Consider the following 21,141-nt stretch of genomic DNA (forward strand, 5'->3'; position numbering starts at 1 on the left):
GCAGCAGCTGTCTGAGGCTGAAGACCCGGGTGCGGGGCAGCGAGGCCCGGGGTGAGCTGCGCGCCTGGCTGAGGCCATCCACGCGGAGATGGGGGTCGCTTCCTCCAGCTCTGCTCTACACGCTTCCAGCGCCGTCCGCCACGCCTCAGCCCCGTGGGCTCCCGGGGCGGCTGCCCCAGGCACGGAGCCTGCCCCTCTCTCCTTTCCCTCGTGAGCACCAGGGCCGCCGGAAGCCGCAAGGTGTGGAGGTGTGGCCACGTCTCCCGCACGGCCAGCCGCTGGCCTTCCGCAAGTCTGTGGGGCGAGGGTGGCCGTGCGGGCAGGGGGCGTCCTGATGCGGGGGCAACCACCGCGCCGTGGAGATGGCCGTGTGGGAGGCTGAAGAGCTGAGTCTCCATCACAAGGAGCTGCTCACGCCGCGTGCCCTCACTGGGGACGAGCACACAGACCCCCACGGCCAGCCCCCCGGAGTCCAGCTGTGCTGCCCCACCTGCCGGGCCACCTGCGGCTCCAGGGAGGCCTTCGAGAACCGCTGCTCCTCCCTAGAGCATACACAGATGCTGGCCTTAGACATGACAGTGCCCTGGAAGCGCTGCAGCCTGCCTACTGGGCTTTCCACGCTGGAGCTCTGTCCAAGGTAAGGATGGGGCGGTGGGATGCACCCACCTTCAGCTTGAACCAGGGTTCCCTGTCCCCTCTGTGTGGCCAGCACCTCCTCAGCCTCTGAGGGGTGGGGAAGGGAGGTCTAGGGAAGCTGCCTGTGCCAGGCGCTGTCTTGCAGAATTCATTCTTGCCCCCCTCCCCCTCCCCCCAGGCCCAACCTCCGTGAGTTCGGGGACGTGTGCACCAAGGCACATTCAGAACGGGAGCTGCAGGAGTGGACCCAGCGCACCGGGACGGTGGCGTTGAGGGAGCACAGCCTGGCGGGAGGGGCTGGTGCCTTACCAGGCCCGGCCGCTGGCCGAATACCAGCGGAGCCGCAGTGAGGTCCTGGTGGTAAGTGGAGGCTGAGAGAGTGGCTGGGGGCAGGGCTGGGGCCAGGCTCCCCCGCGCGGCTGGCTGAGACCGCTGAAGGCGTATCTATGCACTGCAACCAGCTCCTGGCGCATCAGGCCCAGGAGAAGCAAACTCGGCACGCCTGGACCTTCACTATCCACTCTGAGGTGAGGGGTCAGCACGGCCAGGGGTGGGTCAGCTGAGGTCTGGGCTCTGCAGTAGCCTCTCCTGAGGCTGTGATTAGGCTGCCCTGCAGGGTGATTCTGGGGGGTGTCTGGTGCAGAGAAGGAGGGGCCAGGCTGGTCACCCTGAGGGCCCCACACAGCACCATCACCTCGCTCAGCGTCCACAGGGGCTCAGTGACCCCATTTTGCAGAGGGAGCCCCGAGGTTCAGAGGTTCAAAGAGGTCAAGGACCCTGCTGGTGTCACAGCCCGGAAGCAGGAGGGGAGGGAGTGTTCTGTGCACCAACCTGGGCCCTGACGGCTGGGACAGGGTCCAGGGGTCACCTCACCATCGTCTTCTCCCCCAGGCACCCCTGCTACACGTGGCCCTGCTCAAGCAGGCGCCGGGAGCAGACTTCTCACGGGTGGCCCCCAGCCCCTCTCCGGGCCAGGTCTTCATGCTGGGGAAGTGCTTCTGCACGCCCAGCCCCCCAGCCCAGTTCCGGGTTGCGGGGCGTGTGCAGAGCTCTTGCTTCGGCGCCGTCCAGCAGTGGGTGGTCTTCCACTTCAGCCACTGGGCAGTGCTGCTGAGGAAGCTGGAGCTGCAGCTGGGCGAGGTGCACTCCTGGGGGCTCTGGGGGACGCCTGGCCTTCCCGAGGGGCTGGCACACTGGCAACGGCCACGTGGGGCCTGGTGTGGAGAGGACGGCCAAGCAGGCAGCCCTGATGGCCACGTACAAGGTGCCTGCTCTGGGCCTGGAGCTCTGTCCTGGTGGCCTTGACCTGGGCCCATCTCCGCCGCCAGCTATCGGCAGAGGCTGCACCAGTGTCTCTACGAGGAGGAGGCGGCTCTGAGCAGCTGGTGGCCAAGTGGTAGGGGCAGGCGAGCAGGTGGGGGCGTGGAGGGGCCGGCCGGGCCGCGGCTCTGGTCAGCTGACCCGTGACCTCCCCACCAGGCCGAACCTTCAGGCCGGTATCCCTGAAGACGGCGCTGGAGACGCCAGCCCTGGGCATCCTCTTCCCGCCACCGGGAGCGCTGTACGCACAGGCGCCCATCCCCTCCCTGGTGCCAGACACGGACAAGGGCTTTCTGCTGAGCTGAGTGGTCAGCACAGCCCTCGTGGCCCCCGTGCCTGCACCTGACCTCGGGGTGCTTGAGGCGCCCGTGGAGACCCGGGCCAGCTCAGAGCGGACGCTGTGGCTGCTGCCGCCCGCCCACTACTGCGCATCCCTGGGGCTGCAGCCCGAGACCAGGCGGATCTTAGAAGTACAGTTCCAGATGGACCCGCTGGCCCTCCCTCACTGGCACCAGGCCGTTGCCCTGTGCCCTGCCCTCCGCCCGGCAGCAGCAGGCAGAAGCTGCCCGTGGCGGTCGTCACGGGGACCAGCGCAGGGGGCACGCAGCCCACCGCCCCGCCGCTGATCTGCGGCCCCTGTGACACAGGCGGGACCTACACACTGGCCATGGCCTCCCTGGAGGTCCCTGCCAGCCCCACACCAAGGTGCTCATCTGTACGCACACTAACAGGTGAGCCAGAGCCACTTAGGCACGCCCACCACCTGCTCGCCGGGCCGGGCACACGCGGCTGTGATGGCCTCACCCCAGGACAAGAGGGGCACCTGGGGTCTGGGGCTCTTGCTTGTTCCTGGGGTCACTGGAGGCCTGGGCGGCTGGTTCCAGCACATCAGAGGATGGGGGCTGGGCCGGGGGGGCAGCACAGCCCCTGGGGCCGGTCCCAGTCACTCATCCTCGGGACGCCCCCGACAGTTGTCAGTGCTGGCCTGAGGACAGGGGACATCTGTGCTTCAGCCCCATTGCCCGGTCTCCGTTTGGGCCGTGGGTGCCTCCACAGAGGCCCTGGGCCAGGCAGGGTGGTGGGCAGGGGTGTGGCTTGGCCCGCCCAGCATTTCCTGGGGCGAGACTTGGGTGTTTTTTTTTTTTTTTGCGGTACGCGGGCCTCTCCCGTTGCGGAGCAACAGGCTCCGGACGCGCAGGCTCAGTGGCCATGGCTCACGGGCCCAGCCGCTCCGCGGCATGTGGGATCCTCCCACACCGGGGCACGAACCCGTGTCCCCTGCATCGGCAGGCGGACTCTCAACCACTGCGCCACCAGGGAAGCCCGGGTGTTTTTTGAAGAAACAGATTCTTCACTTTACTGTGAGGTTCCATTTGGCCAAAAGCATCTCAGTTCTCCGACACTGGCAGCTGCTCAGGCTTAGGGTCTCCCCGTCTCTGCCCGGGGCTGAGTCCCAGCAGGCCTGGGGGCCCAGGGGTCCGAGTGGGGCAGGGCTCCGGCATGTCCTCCGGGTGTGCGGGTCCTGGGCGCCTGAGGGGCTGGGGGGCGAGGCCCTGGCTGCTGCCCCCCCATGGCTCAGGGTTATCCCCAGCTGCCTGGCCCCCACTGTGCCCTTCTCTTCCTCCCTCACGTCCTCCCCTACCACCCCGATGCCCTGCTATTGCCCATTTCTCCTCAGGCTCCGACCGTCCTGTTTCTCTGGGTCTGTCCCCACTGCTGACATTTGAGCCCCGTGGGGGCCAGTGCAGGGAGGGGTCTGACCGCCTCGCTTGAATTCTGGTGTCCATTTGAATTCAGGGCTGGACGCACAGTAGGTGCTTCAGCAGACAGCTGCTGAGGCCCTCATGGCCTTTCTTCTCCCTGCCCCCCGCGTGGCAGCAGACATCTATATCGCCTAGCATTTCCACAGCCATGTCGGCAGCGGTCACCCCAAGGCCACTCCACTCTGGGTGATGGACACGGGCTGCCCACTGAGCCAGACAGACGCGGCCACGCTGCGCTACTGTTGCCTGACCAAGGACTGCCGAGAGGAGACGCACATGGCTGCCGAGAGGGGCCACGCCACTTTGCACGGGAACTACCGCTGCACCGAGGTCATCGTCAGCTTTGTCTCCCGCCACTTCTACGTGGCCAGGGGCAGCCCCATCCACGCCAGTGGCAAGATCCTGCTCCACCCCCAGCACTAACCTCTCACCTTCTGCCACGTGGCGGGCAGCCCGGAGCACGACATGTCTACGACAGCTTGGCTGAGCACGGCCGAGGTCCTGCAGGTCATGGAGAAGGTGCAAGAGGCCTGTGACACCTGGCTCCACTGCTGGGGCGCCCGGGAGCAGAGGGCCATCTGCGCTGTGTCCCACGGTGCTCAGGTAGGCAGTGCCCAGGTAGCCCCGGATGCCCGGGAGAGCCTCCCTCCCCCACTCCCAGTGGGGAAGCTTGGCAGAGGACAGGGCACCGCCTCCCCGCCCCATGGCCTGGTGGACCTGTGTGCCCCCAGGCTGGGCCTCCTCGGTCTCAGTTTCCTCTTCTGTACAAGGGGCTGAGGGATTCACCTCCCAGGGCGTGGGGGCCAGGATCCCATTTTCGTCGGGGCCGCTGTCCTTTTGGGGCCCCTCACTGCACATTGAGAGCTCACCCGGGCCTGCTGACCTGGCCGTGTGTGCCCAGGTGGGCACGCTGAGGCAGGAGCTGAGGAAGAGGAACCCGGGCCGGGTCTCTGTGTGCAGCTTGGAGATCCTGCCAGGTGGGTGCTTGGTGCTGGGGAAGTGGGCACCCACCCTTCTGGGTGGTGGTGCTGACCATGGTACACGCCCACCGGAGCCTCTGCTGAGCCCGGGGGCACCTGCCCTGGAGCTCTTCACAGACGCTCCCATGCTCAACAGCGTCACCCGTGCCCAGTCCCAGGTGGTGGCCGTGGGTGACGCCGTGGCCCTCCGCTCCCTCGGGGCCTGCAGCCAGCTCTGGACGAGCTTCCTCGGTGCGTGCGTAGAGCATCGCAGCATCCGCCCCGGGGCCCTGTCTCTGGGGCGGGTGGAGCAGAGCCTGGTCCAGAGGCAGCACTGGGCCCAACGAGCAGAGAGCTCTGTGGCAGCGGGGGCCGGGGACCCCATCCCAGAGGAGGGGCGGGGGAGCCCTGCGCCGACAGCTCCACCCTGCGGGAGCTCCTGGATGGGACCCGGAGTGTGACCGTGGCCGTCTGGGAGGACGGGCTGCTGGACACCTTCGCCAGGCCCTTGTCCCCCTGGCCGATGCAGCAGTATGTGAACCTGCCACGGGCCACACTGCAGAACTGCTTCGCGGGCATCGCACGCGGTACCACCGCTGCACTTTGCAGCAGGAGACCTTCGAGCGGGGGACCGCCATCCCACCGGGCGATGAGCACCACGGCCCCATCCAGGTCAAGGGCCGCCTGCACCACGGGATGGCCTTCGCGGGGGACGAGGTGCGGGGGGAAGGTCCACAGTGAGGGTTTCACAGAGCCGCTGGGCCACGTGGTGAGCGTGTTCTGGAGGGGCTGCCGCCAGCTGGCCTTTGTGTGCTGCGTGGACGAGTGGGACCCCGCGTCGTGACCCCCGGCGATGGCTCTGTGACCAAGACCTTTGTGCCTGGGCTGAAGGACCCGCTGCGGGTGCCCGTCTACCGCCTCCTGCAGGGCCATGGGCAGCACGTGGGGTAGGAGCAGGTCTCGGCGGAGGCCCGGCGCCGCTGGCTCTTCTGAGCGCGTAGGCCTGTGGCGGCAGTGCTTCTACTACCTGCTGGGCGGCGTCCTGAAGGTGCTGCCCAAGACCACCACCTGGGAGCAGAGTCTCCGAATTCCAGAGCTGGAACATGGGCTGAAGTGGGGAGCCTCATCCGACCCAGCCTTGGTCTCCGAGGCGCTGCAGATTGCCATGCGGAGCTAAGCCGGGTGCCCAGCTGCTGGGAGGAGTGCCGGCGTTTCCTGATCTTCACCGTGGACGCCCAGGGCACCTGCAACCTGGACGACGCGCCCTTAGCGTCCGGGGCCTGGGCCCCACGTACGAGGTGGCCGTGCACATCGTCGACGGAGCCAGCTGTGTGCCCAGGGATGGGGCACTAGACGTGGAGGCCAGTAGGCGGGGCGGCACACTCTACGCCCCTGACCGGGAGCCGGTGCACGTGCTGCCACCAGCCTCTGCCGGGAAGCGCTGAGCCTCCTGCTGGGCCGGGACCGCTTGACCACCTCCCTGTTCCTGACGGTGGAGAAGGACAGCGACCGGCTCAAGAGTCTGCCCTTTGTGCCCTGCGTGATCCGCTCTGACCACCAGCCGTCCTAAGAGGAGGCCTGCCTGGACTCCGTGGACGCCTGCATGGCAGCCGCGTGCCACTTCGCCCAGTGCTGTGTCAGCGCCGTCTGCAGGACAGCTGCCGTTACAAGCAGCGGACGAGGACAGCCCGCTCGGCTTCCGCGCGGCCCACGTCATGGGCAGGGAGTACAGGGTCTAGTTCACCAGCCTGGTGGCCGCATTCCTGGTGGATGACGAGTCCACAGCAAAGGTCACGCCTGTGAGGTGGCAGCTTGCACCCAACCGCTACAGGCTCAGGGCCCTGTGGGACCGGACCCCTGCCCCGTCCACTACCACTGCCCGCAGCTGGCCGAGCACGCCCACGGCCTGGGGAGCTGCCCGGGGCTGCGGCTTATGTGGCGGCGGTGCCGCATTTACTCGGCGCAGGTGGCTGGGCCGTGCCCCCTGCTGCCTGGCACCCTGCTTGATGCCCACACACGTCCCGTGGATGCTGCCTTGTAAGCTAGCGAAGGAGCAGCGCCTGCCCGAGGAAGCTGCCCGGTTCAGGAGCAGGGCGCCACGGAGCCCAGGCCTCGGGAGCCGGGTCAGGCGCGCCAGAAGGAGCTGGGCAACGGGGATAGGCTGCAGCTGCGGCTCAGTGCCACCCTGCAGTGTGGGCTCCTGGCGCCGGCCCTGCAGCTGTGGACCGTGGCGCCTGGCCTCGGCCTTTGACTGGAGCACGTAGATCAGCCAGGGGCCTGCTTCTCGGGCCACGTGCCCCATGTCGCGTGCAGCCTCCGCCGGCCTCAAGGACCTGGACGTCCGGCAGATCCTCGTGGACGAGGTGGGCACGGCCACTGAGCCCAAGACCCTCATCCTGCTGGTGAGCTTCTCACAGGCTAAAGTGAGTGAGGCGAGCAGTGAGCTCGGTGCTTGGGCAGATGTCACCGGGTGTGGCCTCCCGCCCGGGGTGCAGCTTCATGGTGGGGCGGTGACGGCCGTGGGGGTCAGGACCGTGCCTGCCTGTCTCTCCAGGTGGTTCAGCTGCGGCCTGTGGTCAAGAATGAGCAGCTGCAAAACCTGGGCCTGGACGGGTCTCTGTTCGAGAGGGAGCACAGGGGCGCCCTCCCACCGGACACGCAGTACTGCATGGTGAGCAGCTGGACCCTGGCTCACGTACTTGCCTTACAGCACGAGGGCGTCTGTGCTTTCCCTTCTGTGGAGTTCTACAAAAAGAAATTAAAGACGTGGCAGGGCCTGAGGCAGCCGCCCAGCATCCCGGGCCACTTGAACAAGGAGGGCTGCTCTGTCATCTTTGGCGATGTGTGGAGCCCTGAGGACAGCCTGCTGGTGTTGACGGACCAAGGGGGCAAGGATTCCAAGGCCAACAAGAGCAGGCGGCAGTTGTGGTGTCACGGCCGGACCTTCCCTGTTCCTCTTCGCACAGGGAGGGCTCCCTGGCGGGGGAGGCAGAGGCGTCGAAGGAGCCCAGGGCGTGACAGGCACCAGGGCTGGCTTCACCCGCACCCCCTGGTCCCTCAGGTCTGCATCACCAAACAGCTGACCCTGAGAGGGACAGTGGACCCCGAGGACATCGCCATCCTCGAGCCCTACCATGCCCAGGTGTCGGAGATCAGAAAGAGACTCGAGGAAGCTGGTGTCACCGGCGTGACCGTGTGCTCCGCCACCCAGAGACAGGGTGAGGCTGGCGGCAGCAGGGGCCTCACCACGCCCCCCAGCCCCCACCGGGGAGCGAGCGGCGCGACGCCCTGGTGAGCACCGTCTGCGCCTGCCTGGAGAGCGGCCTGGACCCGTGGCACGAGGAGCTGGCTGAAAAGTTCCTGGGCCCAGGAGGCGCTCTGCGTCATCGGTAAGCGCTGCTAGGTGGGGGAGGGCTGGGGCCGCTCCCCGGGGCGAAGGGGCACTCGGTGGGGGCCTCCACGGACCCTCCCCCCAATGGCAGGAGACCAGCTCCTCCCGCACTGCTGCTGCCCGCTCTGGAGTGGACCCCTGGACACCCGTGAGACCCAGCGCGGTCTGGTGCTGCCTGCCTCCTGCAGGTCCCGGGGGGCCGTCGTGTCTTCCTGGAGACCCCATCCGCCCACCACCCTCAGGCTGCCAGGACAACGAGGGAGAGCCCTCTGCTGCTGCTGCCTGGGGGGGCCCCTCTCAGCAGGATCCCACGTGCTTTCAGTGCTCATTGCTGGCCACCTCCCAGCCGCCCGCACCCGCCTGACTGAGCAGGGATCACGGAGCTGGCGCGGCCAGACACAGTCACCACCTCCTTGTCTTGGCTTCTCCAGGGCTGGGAGCAGGCCAGGCCGCACCTGGTGCACAAACTTGGGAGAAAGGAGGTAGGGTCTGTGATCCCACCCTCCCTGCTGATCTGCGGTGCTGGGACATTGGTGACAGGGAGCATCTTGGGGGTGGGGGGGTCCTGGCCCAGCACGAGACCTGGTGTCCCTGGGAAGGTTTGGGGTCAGAAAGGGAGTCGTGTCAGGGCTGCTCCTGGGTCTCTGGCCGTCCCTACCCACACGGGGTGCCGTCTGTGGGGCTCACTTCATTTTTTTTTTTTTAGTTTATTTATTTGCTTATTTTTGGCTGCGTTCGGTCTTCATTGCCGTGCGCAGGCTTTCTCTAGTTGCGGCGAGCGGGGGCTGCTCTTCATTGCGGTGTGCGGGCTTCTCATTGTGGTGGCTTCTCTTGTTGCGGAGCACGGGCTCTAGGCACGTGGGCTTCAGTAGTTGTGGCACGCAGGCTCAATAGCTGTGGCTCGCGGGCTCTAGAGCGCAGGCTCAGTAGTTGTGGCACACGGGCTTAGCTGCTCCGCGGCATGTGGGATCTTCCCGGACCAGGGATCGAACCCGTGTCACCTGCACTGGCAGGTGGATTCTTAACCACTGCGCCACCAGGGAAGTCCCATTTAAAAAAAAATACACCAAAAGCCAGTGTCTTTTACTGGAACAGGGTCCTCAGCCCACACTCAAGGAGGCCTCCCTGGAAAAGGTGGCCTTTTCTCTGCCACCACTGCCCCGTCTGACTCAGACCCACAGCCCTGTGTCCTTCAGGGGCTGGTGCCCTGAGAGGGGAACCAGATGACAAGACCCCTGCGGGGGTGCAGGGCTGTGATGGAGGTGCCCCAGGTGGCTGTCATGTGCTCCACCCAGATTTCTGCAGCCCCCCTCACACCCTCAGGCCTGCTCCCAGGTCAGGGCCTTTGGGACAACCTGACCGGGTGTGCATTTCTTTGCAGGATTGAGGACCTTCACCTGCCCCTCAGGGTGCATTTTTGTCCTGCCTTCTGTGGAAACCTCTGCCCCCGACCCCAGCCCTTCCAGAGGCAGCTCTGACCTTGGAAACCGCTCTCAGTGCAATTCCACTTCCCCATGGCCTCTGTGCAGTGGCGACAGCCTGGGGGGCCCTGCTCCAAAGGGCACTTCTCTTTTAGGGCAGCCACAAAGGCATGGGGAATTCTAGGGTCTCCCGGAAAAGCGCCAGAACAGAGAAGGAGCAGATGCCCCGAGGCAGGGAGCCAGGCTGTCATCAACCTGGAGTCAGGGAGGGCTTCCGGGAGGAAGAGGTGTTGAAGCCCCGGCTGGACCGCGGTCAGACAGCTGCGAGGTGGGGCCGAGGGCAGGGCGGAGGGCGGGGCCTCGTCGCGGTGAGGGCCAAGCTTTTAAGTCTCAGGCGCGATTTGAAGCCTGCGGCCGTGTGTGCCAGGCAGCGAACGAGTCCAGATGAGAGAGAGGCCAGCGAGGCATAAAGCCGCGGGCACGATGGGGTGGGGCGGACGCGGACCTGTGCCCCGGCCTCCACGGCCACACCGGGAGGGCGCTTCGGAGCCGTCCGCAGCCGGGTACCTGCGGTGGCACCGCCTTACCCGGGGAGGTCGCGAGGCGGGGCCAGGGGAGGGAAGCGCCGACCCCGAAGTTCCTCGGACGGCGTGCCAGGCCCCAGCACCCACGGGCAGCTCCCTTGGCGAGCCCTCACCCCAGCGTGCGGGTCTCTGGATCAGTGTGACCCAGCACAGACCCACATCTCTGGTCCCCTCGCCTCTCCTGCCCTTCTCCCCTCCCCAGACTTGTCTCTGCCATGCCCCAGTCTCTGCTGCTCCGGACATTTCCTTGGAGCAAAAGCACAATGACTCCGCCCGGGACCCCCGGGAGCCGTGGGACAACTCCATCTGCAGGACATCCAGGAGGGAGCCCCTCATAGCCACGCGATGCCACAGATAGCATGACAGTGTGTCTGGACCCCCTGGGTGGCATACAACCGCACGCAGGTGGCTGGAGAGGCCTGGGAGGGGAGCTGCAGGCTGAGACCATACCAACCCTGCAGAGGACACTGGCCATAGCTGGGGTGCGTGGTGCTGGGCCTTTCTGACCCAGTTAAGGTCCCCGCCTCACCAAACCGCTTCTCAGTGGGGGAGGGGCCCTGTTCCTGACCCCTGGCCCCGGCCACACCTTATCTTCTCAGGGGCCTGCTGTCCTAGTGACCATCACTGTGTGCGTACGGAAAGCTGGTTGGCAGTGTACTGAGGGCGGCTCTGGCCTTTTCCCGTGGACAGTCCTCCTCGGCCGTAGCCAAGGTACACGGTGCTGTCCCCCCTGGACCCGAAGGGCCAAGCTGCTGGAGCAGGTAGATGCCGATGACTGCGTCGCCTTCAGGAAGTGAGCGGGCTGCTGGCCGAGCTGGGGGCACACTGGCGGGCAAGGACAGACTCTCTAGGTCGCCCGTCTGGGGCTGGACACCAGGAGCGGGTGGGGAGGGGCGATGGGCTGCAGGGAGGCCCCCCCGCCAACAGGAGGTATGCATTTGTGTGGGTCTGGGGGGGGGTTACCCTACCAGGCTCCCTTGCTAGGACCCTAACCCACCTCGCAATGGGGGTTCTTCAGCTCCTTTTGGGGAGAAGAGAGTACTTTTATTTTCATTAAAAAATAACAACAAAATGTCCTTTTGGCCTTGGGCCCCTGGCCTCGATGAAGCTGGGGCTGACAGTACTGGGCCTATCTGTGCCTACAGGTGGCGACTGCCCCCGCTGGGGTCCGCGCAGGACCTGGGGGTATTGCCCTCCCTGGAGGAGTCCCAGCGTAAGAGGCAGGAAAGGTGGCCAGAGCCTGTGCCCAGGTGTCACAGCTGGTGGTTGTGATGGGGATGGGGGAGGGGCTGGGGCTGCCACCTGGCAGAGCCTTGGAGCAGCTCTCCTCATTGGCAGTGGCAGCTACGTGCCAGGGCCGAGGCTTCTTGCTCCAGGGGTCAGTGTCCTGGAAAGGCCAGCCTGGGGCACCCCCTAGAAAAGGAAGCAGGAGCTGGGGGGGCAGGGACTTGTGGGTGGGCTGGGCTGAGTCAGGAAAAACGCTCACGTGGCCGCCACCTCCTTTAATAAGCAAGCAGGTTTGTTTCTTCAATCGCCTATGCGTGTTTATACTCCTCTTTATTAGTGCATAAGTATTAAAAAACCATTTCTAGGAAGGTGTGGTCAGGGCCGGGCCTAGCTTGCCCAGCCCCCGGGGGGCGGGCCCTTCAAGGGCCCTCGGCCCGGTCTGCAGGGTGAGGCTGTCCAGCCAGGGCTCGTACACCAGCGTGTAGCCCTCCACCCTCTTGATGGTGAACTCGTAGGAGCGGTTGGGCAGCAGGTTTGGGACGTCGAAGGCGTAGGCGGCCACGGGGGTGATGCTATACCGCACGTGCTCCTGCTGTGTCTGTGGGTCCAGCAGCTTGTAGCGCAGCTCAAACTGCTCTGGCGCGGCCGGCTGGAGCGTGACAGACCAGCGCAGGCTGGCCCAGTCCTGGTGGGCCACTGACTCCTCGCGGTCGAACGTGACGGGCGTCTTGGCGCTCAGCGTGACCTGGAGGTTGGGGATCTTGGTGGCGTTGATGTCAGACACCAGGCGGTGTTTGATGTGCAGACGCCCTGGCACCATCGTGGCCAGGAAGCTGTCCATGACGTCCGATAGGTCTGCCAGCCGCTGCTCCACGAGCCCCCAGCCCGCCAGGAAGGGCTGAGGGTCCGGTGACTCGAGCAGGGCGTCCAGCTCAGAGCGGCCGCGGCCCAGCTGCTCCAGCAGCTCCCCTAGCAGCAGGAGCTGGATCTTGGCCTGGGTCGCGCCCACCTTCTTCATGCGCTGGAACTTCTGGGGCTCGATGAACTGGAACGTGGTGGGCAGCACCCGCGGGTTCTGGTCGCCCAGCGCCAGGTGCTTGGGGAGGATCTCGATGTAGAAGGAGCACTTCCTGAGGAGCTCCACGCGGGCGTGGTGGCGCTCGAGCAGCTGGGGGCTCAGGTCCACGGTCAGGAACTTGCGCAGAGTGTTACGGCGCTCCGCGTAGGTCCGCCACGTCTCGGGCTCTAGCAGCTGCCGATCTCCGGCCTCCCCCACCTCCTCCTGGTCCAGGAGGCACGGAGGGCTGTCCAGCTTCATTCTGTCTGGGTCCAGGCCTGTCACCTGCAAGTTCACGGTCTGGGAGCGGCGGGTGGAGGGGCCGGTGTGAGCGGGACGGTCAGACCGGCCTCTGCTGCCCACCCAGGGGCTCACTCGGGGCAGTGTTTGTGTGGGGGTTACTCCAGGCCCACTGGCCCCCACGCTGGGCCCTCTAGCCTGCTGGGGGGCGCGGGGAGGACTTTGTGGGGAGGGCTCGTCTCTCTGGAAAGAGGCTGCTTGGAGGGCCAGGTGAGCAGGCTGCAGGTCTAGATAAAAGCGGACACCGCGGGGCCAACACGACACACTCTACTGATGGTTGTTTGTGATGACACAGGGCAGGGCTGAGATGGGCGGGGACTCTGGGCCAGGGCGGCCCGTGCGGAAAGCCCAGCCACTGCCCAGCTTTGCGGCCGTGTCTGAAAGGGGGTCACGCTGCTCCCCGGAGCTGTAGACAGGATTCGGTGTGATCCTGTCTGAACAGCACCAGACCCCAGCTGGGGACACCACTGTCCCGCACACCTTCCACACTCCACTACAGGTGCAGAGCAGATGACCGGGGCCAGGCCCAGGAGGCAGGGTGGCTGCCGGCCTCAGCTCTGAGAAGTAAACGTGCCAGTTCCTGGTTACCGAGCCCTGCTGTGTCCTGGGGCCTCAGGACCTCCATGAGCTCACTGAGTCCATGAGAAAAGCCCCTGAATGGTTACCCTGCCTCACAGGTGGGGTGCCTGAAGCTAGAACAGTTCGTAGCTTGCTCTCAGTCCAGGCTTCTAGCCCACCGTAGACCCCGGAGCCTGAGTGTCCTTCTGCACCCGTCCCCAACCTGGGTTCCCAGCTCTGGGTGTCTGTGGGAGGGGCCAGTGCACCCCACAGCTGGGCATAGCTGTGCTCCCAGGCTGGCAGGCCCTGACCACAGGGCTGGGGCTCCTTGCAGAAGGGACCAGCATCCCCGGCTGCTGTCCCAGGTCCCAGCCACCCCCAAGGGCAGTGAGACAGACTCAGTGGCTTCAAGGGCTGGACGAAATCCAAATGGGAGTTGAGAGGCTGAGTGACCCAAGGCTGCTCTGCTAAGGGGCAGAGTGAGGCTGGGACCCAAGGTGGTCTCCCCCACCGAACGCCAGGCCTTGACCTTCCTGGGGCAGAGGTGGCAGACCCCGGTCCTGAACACTGCAGACAGGGTATCTGGGCTGAGGTGCAACTGAGACCAGGACCCAGGACTCCTGCCCTAAGTCCTGCGGTGGCCGGAGCCTGGGGCAGATTCAAGCTGCTTCTGGAGGGAACTCTAGCTCCAGACCTGGCTACAGGTCCGGGTCCGAGGTGTTTCCAGATGCCCACCGTCTCTCAGGTGGAAAAGGCAGAGGGGCTGCTGGTGAACTCCTCCAAAGAAGCCTGTCCTGGCCCCCCTACCCCGGACCTACACCCTCCTCGCCTCCGAGACCCCTTACGACCCCCACCCGCGCCCGCCTCCCCGCGCCCACTTGCCTTTCGTCCTGCAGGCGGAGCGGTGCTGCCGACTGTGCGCTGAGCCGCGGTGCCCAGCCTTGCGCCGCGGCGTTCCGCGGGTTGCCATGGGGACCGCGGGCCTTTGTGACGTCCCGCCCCCCGGGGGGTGGGGGCGGGGTGGGCGGAGAGCCCAGGGCGTGGGGGTCGGGCGCCCTCAACCTGAGGGGCTGCGGGCAGGTCGCGCGGGGCTCGCTCCCCGCCCCAGGACCCGACTGAAGGAACCAACGAGTCTCAGCCCCCGGGCCCGCCCCCAGGTTTCAGCTCAGACCGTCCAGAGGCTTCGCTCCCTTCCCTGGGAACGTCACGGCCTGAGCCCCGGCCGGGATGCCTCTTCAAGCCAAAGGACGCCACTTGCCTCCACCCCCTTGCAGGTCAGTGGTGGGGACCCTTCCAGGATAGGGTGTCTGTCCCTGAGCTCCCCTCCCCCCAGGGCACGCCCACCACTCCCCGTAACCTCACTCTTGGGAGGAGGCTTTGCCGGGCTAAGCGCCCTTCAGATGTCCTCTGGGTCCAGGCCTGGGAGGGGGTGCGTGGGCGCCCTGGGCGCTAACTCTGTAAGTTGTAGCTGTTGTGTCGTTATTTAGGGGTCTGAAACGCAAGAGTTGGATTATTTGGAAAGGGGGTGCTATCTGAAGGTTGAGAGGGAGGCTGGCACCTGGGAAGTGGTGAGAGGAAGCCGCCCGCAGCCCTGCGGCCCACCCACAGAGAGGGGCTGGGCGGCAGAGCAGTCCCCCCTCCTGCTCTGGGTCAGGCATGTCCTGGACCTCCGCCATCTCTGGCCCCATCCCTGCCAGTGGGCCTCTCTGAGCGCCTGTTCACAAGCATCCCCTCCGTCCGGTGCGGGACCAGCAGACCGTTTGCCACTACAAGATCTGGTGGCAGGACGGCCAGTTGCACCTCAACGAGGCTGTGTCCTTCCCCAGCCTACCCAAGCTCGTGGACCACCACGAGGCCCAGAGCCTGTCCCACGGCCTGTGGCTGACCTCGCCCCGCCGAAAGGTAGGCCCCTGCCCCCAACAGGGACTCAAACCCTCGGGTGGAGGTGGGTGTGGGTCCTGACTCCCTGACTGGCTGGGGGACCCCTGGGAACACTCAGCCCAGGGACTCTGGCTACGTGGGAACCGTGGTTGTACAGAGCCGGGCGCGGGGGGACGGTGGGCAGGGGACGTGTCCTCCTTTGCCCAGTCACTCTCACCCTTGGGCCAGCTAGAGGTCAGCTGTGCTCCTGCTGCGTCCTGAGTCTCTGGGCTGGTGGGAGCTCGGGCCACGTGCCCAGGCGAGCAGCCAGACGGCAGTTTTGTGTGGGTGGCAGTCAGGCCGGTGTCGCTGGCCCAGAGCAGGTGCGGGGGAGGGGTGGTGGTGGCGTTAGTTTGCAGGACACAGCAGGGGTCAGCCAGGCTTGGGGCAGTCCCTGGGAGAGCCTGGCCACGTGCCGGACACTGGGACCCTCCCAAGCAGGACGTGGCCCTACATTTGAGGATAGACCAGGGGCTGCCTTCCCGAGGATGGGGGCCCCCGCCCCGTGTCCCTGCAGCGTGCGCTGGAGCCCCTGCCCCACTGTGACGATTGGGAGAGGCCGCGGGAAGAGTTCACGCTCTGCAGGAAGCTGGGCTTCCGGCTACTTTGGGGAGGTCTTCAAAGGGCTCTGGAAGGACAAGGTCCGAGTGGCCATCAAGGTGATCATCTGAGGTGAGCGGGCTCCAGGCCAGGGACTTCTGGCTTTACTCACGGGGGTGGGGCAGCCCAGCAGCCCTGGGCCCTGACGCCTTCCCTGCCAACCACTCGCCGCCCTAACTTGCATCACCTGTGGCACCTACCGCAGTGTCCGGGTGGCGTTCTCCTTTCATGCTGTTATCTAAATGCATTTATCTTAAAAGGGAATTTTAAATTCTTCATATAAATGGAAGGAAATCCATTAAAATAAGTAGATCACTAGAAATCTGAAAAGGTTCATTAAAATCTTCTTGGGACCCACCAGAGGTTGGGATCGCCCACTTCAGGAACCAGGGGCCCAGGGGTGCGAGGGAACACACTTGGGAGGGGGTGTCCCAGCTCCACAGCTGGCTCGGGCAGGCGTAAACCACATGGGGGTGTCTGTGGTCCCTGGGGTGTGGGGAGAGCAGCTGGTGGGCACAGCGGACCCTTGTGTGAACAGCGGGGGCTAGGCTGTGTCTGCCCTGGCATCCTGGCTTGGGAGCTGGGGCGTCGGGGAGGGCGCCTGCATTTCCTGAGCCGCTGCTGCGTGCGGGCGGGGGAGGGGGGGGCGGGGGATGGGTGGGACAGGGGCTCAGCTCCTTCAAGGGCTGCACCCAGCAAGGCCGCCCGCCTGCCCCGACAGCTGAGCTTCTGCGTCGGCACACGTTCCAGTTGGAGATCCAGGCCATGAAGAAGCCGCGGACAAGCCCATCCTGGCACTGTGGGGGACCCTGGGTACAGCATCACAGAGCTCCTGCCCAAGGGGAGCCTGCTGGAGCTGCTGCGGAGTGGGGGGACCAGAATGACTCGTGCCGCTGGAGGGAACGGGAAACAGGCACAGAAAGAAAAAGAAACCCCGCCCCCCCCCCCCCACCGCCTGCATGCCATTCACCAGACAGCCTGGGATTGCTCATCAGCCTTTTCTGTTTTAAGAAAGGATTTAAAATATCTTGTGATAAATGTACCATCCGTTCATTGCAGGAATTTGACAAAATACAGATAAGAACAAAGACAAGAAAAGCCACTCATCATTCCTACACCTACGGTGAACTGAGGCCATTTTAATCGAACGCTTGGCGTGGCCTGCCCCCCCCCCCCCCACTTCTGGAACACACAGGCCTGGTTCTCACTGTTCTCTCTTCCTAGAAGGCGCTGTCCCTCCTTCTGGTGTTTGCTTACACACCCGCACTCGCACACACGCGCTCACACACCATGTATCTCGTTGCTGCGCAGACCTCATCATCCGTGACAAGCCCCGGTGTTTCATTAAACACCCAAACCAGACGGTCGCAGCCAATTCGTGGATGCAGCCCAATTTCAGAGACGCTGAAACAGGAAGAAACGTGCACCGTAGGATACATGACACCCAGTATGCACATGTGTGTATCTGGGGGTATACTTTATTTATTTTAACATCTTTATTGGAGTATAATTGCTTCACAATGCTGTGTTAGTTTCTGCTGTATAACAAAGTGAATCAGCCATATGCATACATATATCCCCATATCTCCTCCTTCCTGCGTCTCCCTCCCACCCTCCCTATCTCACCCTGGGGGGTATATTTTAATACGGCAACATTTGCAGTGCTTTTCACTTGATCATTGCAAGCAGTTTCCTGTATCACTAATTGTTCATCAGAAATGAAATCCTGACGGTCTGTGCACCACCACGTGGATGTGCCACGTCCACTCAGGTGCCTGTTGAAACCTTTTGAGGTTTTTAACCGTGTAAATAACGCTGTGATGAACATCTTTGTACATACGTCTTTGCGTTCCTATTGCTTCAGTGTGGATTCCCAAAGGAAATTCCAAAGGGTATGTATGGACTGTGGTAGCTCTGATACCTAATAGCCCTCCACAAGGGCTGCAGTGGGTCCACAGTTCCAATTTTAAACCAGGCCATCTGCCCTTTGTCCCAGCCCCACCCCTGAGCGCAGGAGTCTGCAGAGAGGACTTGGCCCTGGCTGGCCCCACTCACGCTGGCCTCCCCTGGCCTCTGCAGACTCCGATGAGAAAACCCTGCCCATCTCGGAGCTGGTGGGCATTGCAGCACAGGTGGCCGAGGGCATGTGCTACCTGGAATTGCATAATTACATCCACGGGGATCTGGCCGCCAGGAACATCCTCGTGGGGGAAAACAACAGCTGCAAAATCGGGGACTTGGGGCTGGGCAGGCTCATCAAGGTAGGGCCAGGGGAGGGTGGAGAGCAGAGGGTGCCGGGAGCTGGAGGTTCCTGTGGGCCTCCCGCCCTCAGGTGAGATGTGGGCTGTGGAGCCCGAGCTGGGTCTTCTTTTTTTAAAAATTATTTTATTTTTGGCTGCATTGGGTCTTCGTTGCTGCATGCAAGCTTCCTCTAGTTGGGGCGAGTGGGGGCTACTCTTCATTGCGGTGCGCGGGCTTCTCATTGCGGTGGCTTCTCTTGTTGCAGAGCACAGGCTCTAGGCGCGCAGGCTTCAGTAGTTGTGGCACGTGGGCTCAGTAGTTGTGGCTCGCGGGCTCTAGAGCGCAGGCTCAGTAGTTGCGGCACATGGGCTTAGTTGCTCCGCGGCATGTGGGATCTTCCCGGACCAGGGATCGAACCCGTGTCCCCTGCATTGGCAGACAGATTCTTAACCACTGCGCCACCAGGGAAGCCCCCGGAGCTGGGTCTTAACGGGATCAGGAGGCTCCTGGGAGGGCAGTGCAGGCACTTGGCTGAGTCCAGGACAGCTACACGGGGCCAGCTCGGGCGCCCAGCGGCTGGGGGCAGCACAGCAGGGCATGGTGCGCAGGTGGCAGGGCATGGGGGGAGCGGGCCCAACCCTCACTCGCCCTTGCCCAGTGTCCTGCTTCCATGCTCAGCCTGGCCCAGCAGGCAGGCGATACCAGCACCTCCGGGACTCTCAGTCACACGCTGAGAAATTGAGGGGTTCCTTTAATCGTGATGCCCCAGAGCTAAGTGTCAGCCATTCCAGTGTGCTCCTCGAGCGGGCCCCAGCGTCACGCCAGCTTGGCTGCTAACCCACCGCCCCTCCCGGTGTCTCCTTGCAGCTCACTTCTAGAGAAACTCTGCCCCTTGTCCTGGGAAGCTCTCTGCTGGGTTTTGCGACTCTGGTCCTCTGGGGCGGGGCCTGTTGGGGCGGGTTCTGCCTGCTCAGCTCCGGCAGCACGGGTCCCAGGGAGTCCTGACGCAGTGTGGGTCCCGACCGCACACTTGCCCACCAAGCACTGGGCTCCCGGAGCCTGTCCATGCTGTGGGGAGGGAGGGTGCAGGCGGCCCCCAGGCCCGCCCCCAGCGTGTCTGATCGCAGAACGTCTACCTCTTCCAACCACAGCATCCCTTACAAGTGGACTGCCCCCGAGGCACTCTCCCGAGGGCATTACTCCATCAAATCTGACACCTGGTCCTTCGGGGTTCTCCTCCATGAGATTTCCAGCAGGGGTCAGTCAGATGCCCTGTCCAGGTACTGGGCACCCAGAGTTGCCAACTGCGGGCAGGGCGGGAGGGGGCCGTCACCTGGACATGGCCCCTGCACCATTCACTGGGTGCCTGATGCCTTCCAGGCATCACCGTCCAGAGGGAGGGCGTTAGAAGTGAGTGCCAGGGATGCAAAGGGCGAGGGCACAGCCCAAGGCTTCCTGCGGGAGGGAGGGCGGCACTGGCCTCCCTAGTCCCTCTTGTCCGGCCCGCCACAGGCATGTCCATACCTTCCTGAGGGTAGAGGCGGGCTACCGCATGCCCTGCCCCCTGGAGTGCCCACCCACCACACACACAAGCTGATGCTCTCGTGCTGGCACAGGGACCCCGAGCAGAGGCCCCGCTACAAAGGGCTGCGGGAAAAGCTCTGCAGCCTCAGAAGGTACGAGAACCTGCTCTGAGTCGGCCGCCTGCTTGCCACTGCCTGAAGGCCAGGCCAGCCCTCGTGAGGGGCCTGAGCAACCTCGGATCATGGGAGTGGGCTGACCCAGATTTACTGAGGATTTACTGAAGGTACCAACAGCTCCCAGAATCAACCGGACACTCCCGAGAAGGGGCTCGGGCAGCCCTGGGCCCACCTGTTGCCCAGTGCAGCCAGGAGCTGGGACTGCCCCTTCGCCTGACACCAGCTCCTGGAAAGTGCTGGGACCTCCACAGCCAACACCTGCCCTGGGGCTCCAGGAGCCAGGTCGCCCCTCCTTCTAAGGGAGTGGACCTGTCCCTGGTCCTGACCCAAAGCCCACCAGCTGTCAGGACCAGGGCTGAGCTTCCCTGGCCGTGCGTGGTGGGGACCTAGGCTTTGGCTGCACTCCCTTTGCCCTCTGGCCTTGCCTGAGACCTGGATATAAGGGGGTGTGGACCCCCCAGTCCTCTGTGGAGACAGGGGCACTGACGCCTCTCCCCGGGGCCAGCCGCTGTTCCTATCCAGCTGCCTCGGCAAACGGCAGCTGCCCCCGGGAGGTCTGGGGGGCCACGTCTGGACACTGTGACCGAAAGGACTGGGTGGGTCAGGCTAACTGTGCCTGGACACACTGAGGGCGGGCAGGACAGAAGGTGCAGCCTTTGCGGGCCACGAGCCACCCAAATGCCTTGGGATGGACTCCCGACTCCCGTGACTTAAGAGCGGAGCTGGGGCGGGGTGGCCAGCTGAGCCCAGCCCGCTAACCAGTGGAGACCACCCCTCTAGGCCCCCGCCCTCACACCAAGCCTCTGTCCGCTCCCTCACTGAATTGCCCTCTCCTGACCCCCAGGCCCCGGTCAGTCTCTGCCGGCCAGAGGCATGTGGACGCCACCAGCCTACCCCCCACGCCTGCCCCCAGGAGGCCAGCATTGGATGAGAGCACTCCCCAGCCACACACAGAGCTCCCAAGTAGGACTCTGCACAAAGCTGGGCTGCCCCGGGTGGGGCGCCGTAGAGCCTCCCACACCCCCTTCCCCTCACCCTTAAAGTTTTGGCTGCCGGGGGCCCTGCCCAGAGTGTGCCTTACAAGAGGCTACAGGAGACGCCGCCCTTACTGGAAGGCACGTGGGAGAGAGCAGGGCGCGTGAGCTGCTCCACACCAGGTTGAGGATGGCCTCCTCGAGGGCACCGGGCCCGCGTCTGAGGGCGCCAGGCCCCGCGTCTGAGGGCTCCGGACCCAAGCCAGAGACCCTGTCTCCTGCCGCGGCAGCAGGGGCCGAGGCGGGCTTACTCAGAGGACCCCGACCTCAGTGGCTGCCCTGGGACTGCCTGCTCTCCCCGGCTCCCCAGGATAGCAAGGCACCCCACCTCTTCTCAGATACAAGGCTCCACACTCACCGGAGCTGTCTGCCCACATGAACCGGAGCCAGATCTCAGAGGTGGCCCGCTAGGGAGGGACCCCAGGAGGGC

General features: G+C 64.7%; 3 protein-coding genes across 3 annotated transcripts; 2 read left to right on the top strand and 1 right to left on the bottom strand.

Moving 5' to 3' along the window:
- Positions 1-362: 362 nt before the first annotated feature.
- HELZ2 (helicase with zinc finger 2) lies at positions 363-11,346 on the top strand. The gene is given in 37 exon segments (XM_032604530.1): positions 363-637; positions 815-907; positions 909-1,000; positions 1,042-1,163; positions 1,528-1,781; positions 1,783-1,937; positions 1,940-2,029; positions 2,116-2,472; positions 2,475-2,639; positions 2,642-2,687; positions 2,928-3,000; positions 3,166-3,196; positions 3,838-4,322; positions 4,621-5,032; positions 5,074-5,235; positions 5,238-5,397; positions 5,399-5,511; positions 5,514-5,667; positions 5,669-5,835; positions 5,838-5,938; positions 5,941-6,097; positions 6,100-6,303; positions 6,306-6,350; positions 6,353-6,524; positions 6,527-6,962; positions 6,994-7,101; positions 7,233-7,349; positions 7,389-7,584; positions 7,587-7,606; positions 7,740-7,894; positions 7,945-8,007; positions 8,009-8,067; positions 8,161-8,217; positions 8,442-8,551; positions 9,646-9,858; positions 10,674-10,867; positions 11,220-11,346. Coding segments are annotated over 37 exon segments (5,940 nt in total).
- A 316-nt stretch (positions 11,347-11,662) lies between these two features.
- Positions 11,663-14,186, bottom strand: FNDC11 (fibronectin type III domain containing 11). The gene is made up of 2 exons (XM_032604532.1): positions 14,099-14,186; positions 11,663-12,885 (listed from the first exon to the last, which is right to left on the bottom strand). Exons 1-2 carry the CDS (start codon positions 14,184-14,186, stop codon positions 11,663-11,665), a joined length of 1,311 nt encoding a protein of 436 aa, XP_032460423.1.
- On the top strand, positions 14,185-21,087 carry PTK6 (protein tyrosine kinase 6). The gene is given in 10 exon segments (XM_032604537.1): positions 14,185-14,490; positions 14,942-15,118; positions 15,654-15,731; positions 15,733-15,808; positions 16,458-16,516; positions 16,518-16,602; positions 17,816-18,002; positions 19,105-19,239; positions 19,466-19,559; positions 19,562-21,087. Coding segments are annotated over 10 exon segments (1,308 nt in total). The 3' UTR covers positions 19,673-21,087.
- Positions 21,088-21,141: the final 54 nt, after the last annotated feature.

Source organism: Phocoena sinus, chromosome 15 (assembly GCF_008692025.1).
Source record: "Phocoena sinus isolate mPhoSin1 chromosome 15, mPhoSin1.pri, whole genome shotgun sequence".
In the NCBI taxonomy this organism is placed as follows: domain Eukaryota; kingdom Metazoa; phylum Chordata; class Mammalia; order Artiodactyla; family Phocoenidae; genus Phocoena; species Phocoena sinus.

Bases quoted from the DNA above. Each gene is read 5' to 3' on its own strand.
- FNDC11 (XM_032604532.1), bottom strand. From the start codon at position 14,186: ATGGCAACCCGCGGAACGCCGCGGCGCAAGGCTGGGCACCGCGGCTCA. The intron at 12,886-14,098 runs GCAAGTGGGCGC...GCTTTTATCTAG, and splicing joins CTCCGCCTGCAGGACGAAAG to ACCTGCAGCCTGCTCACCTG.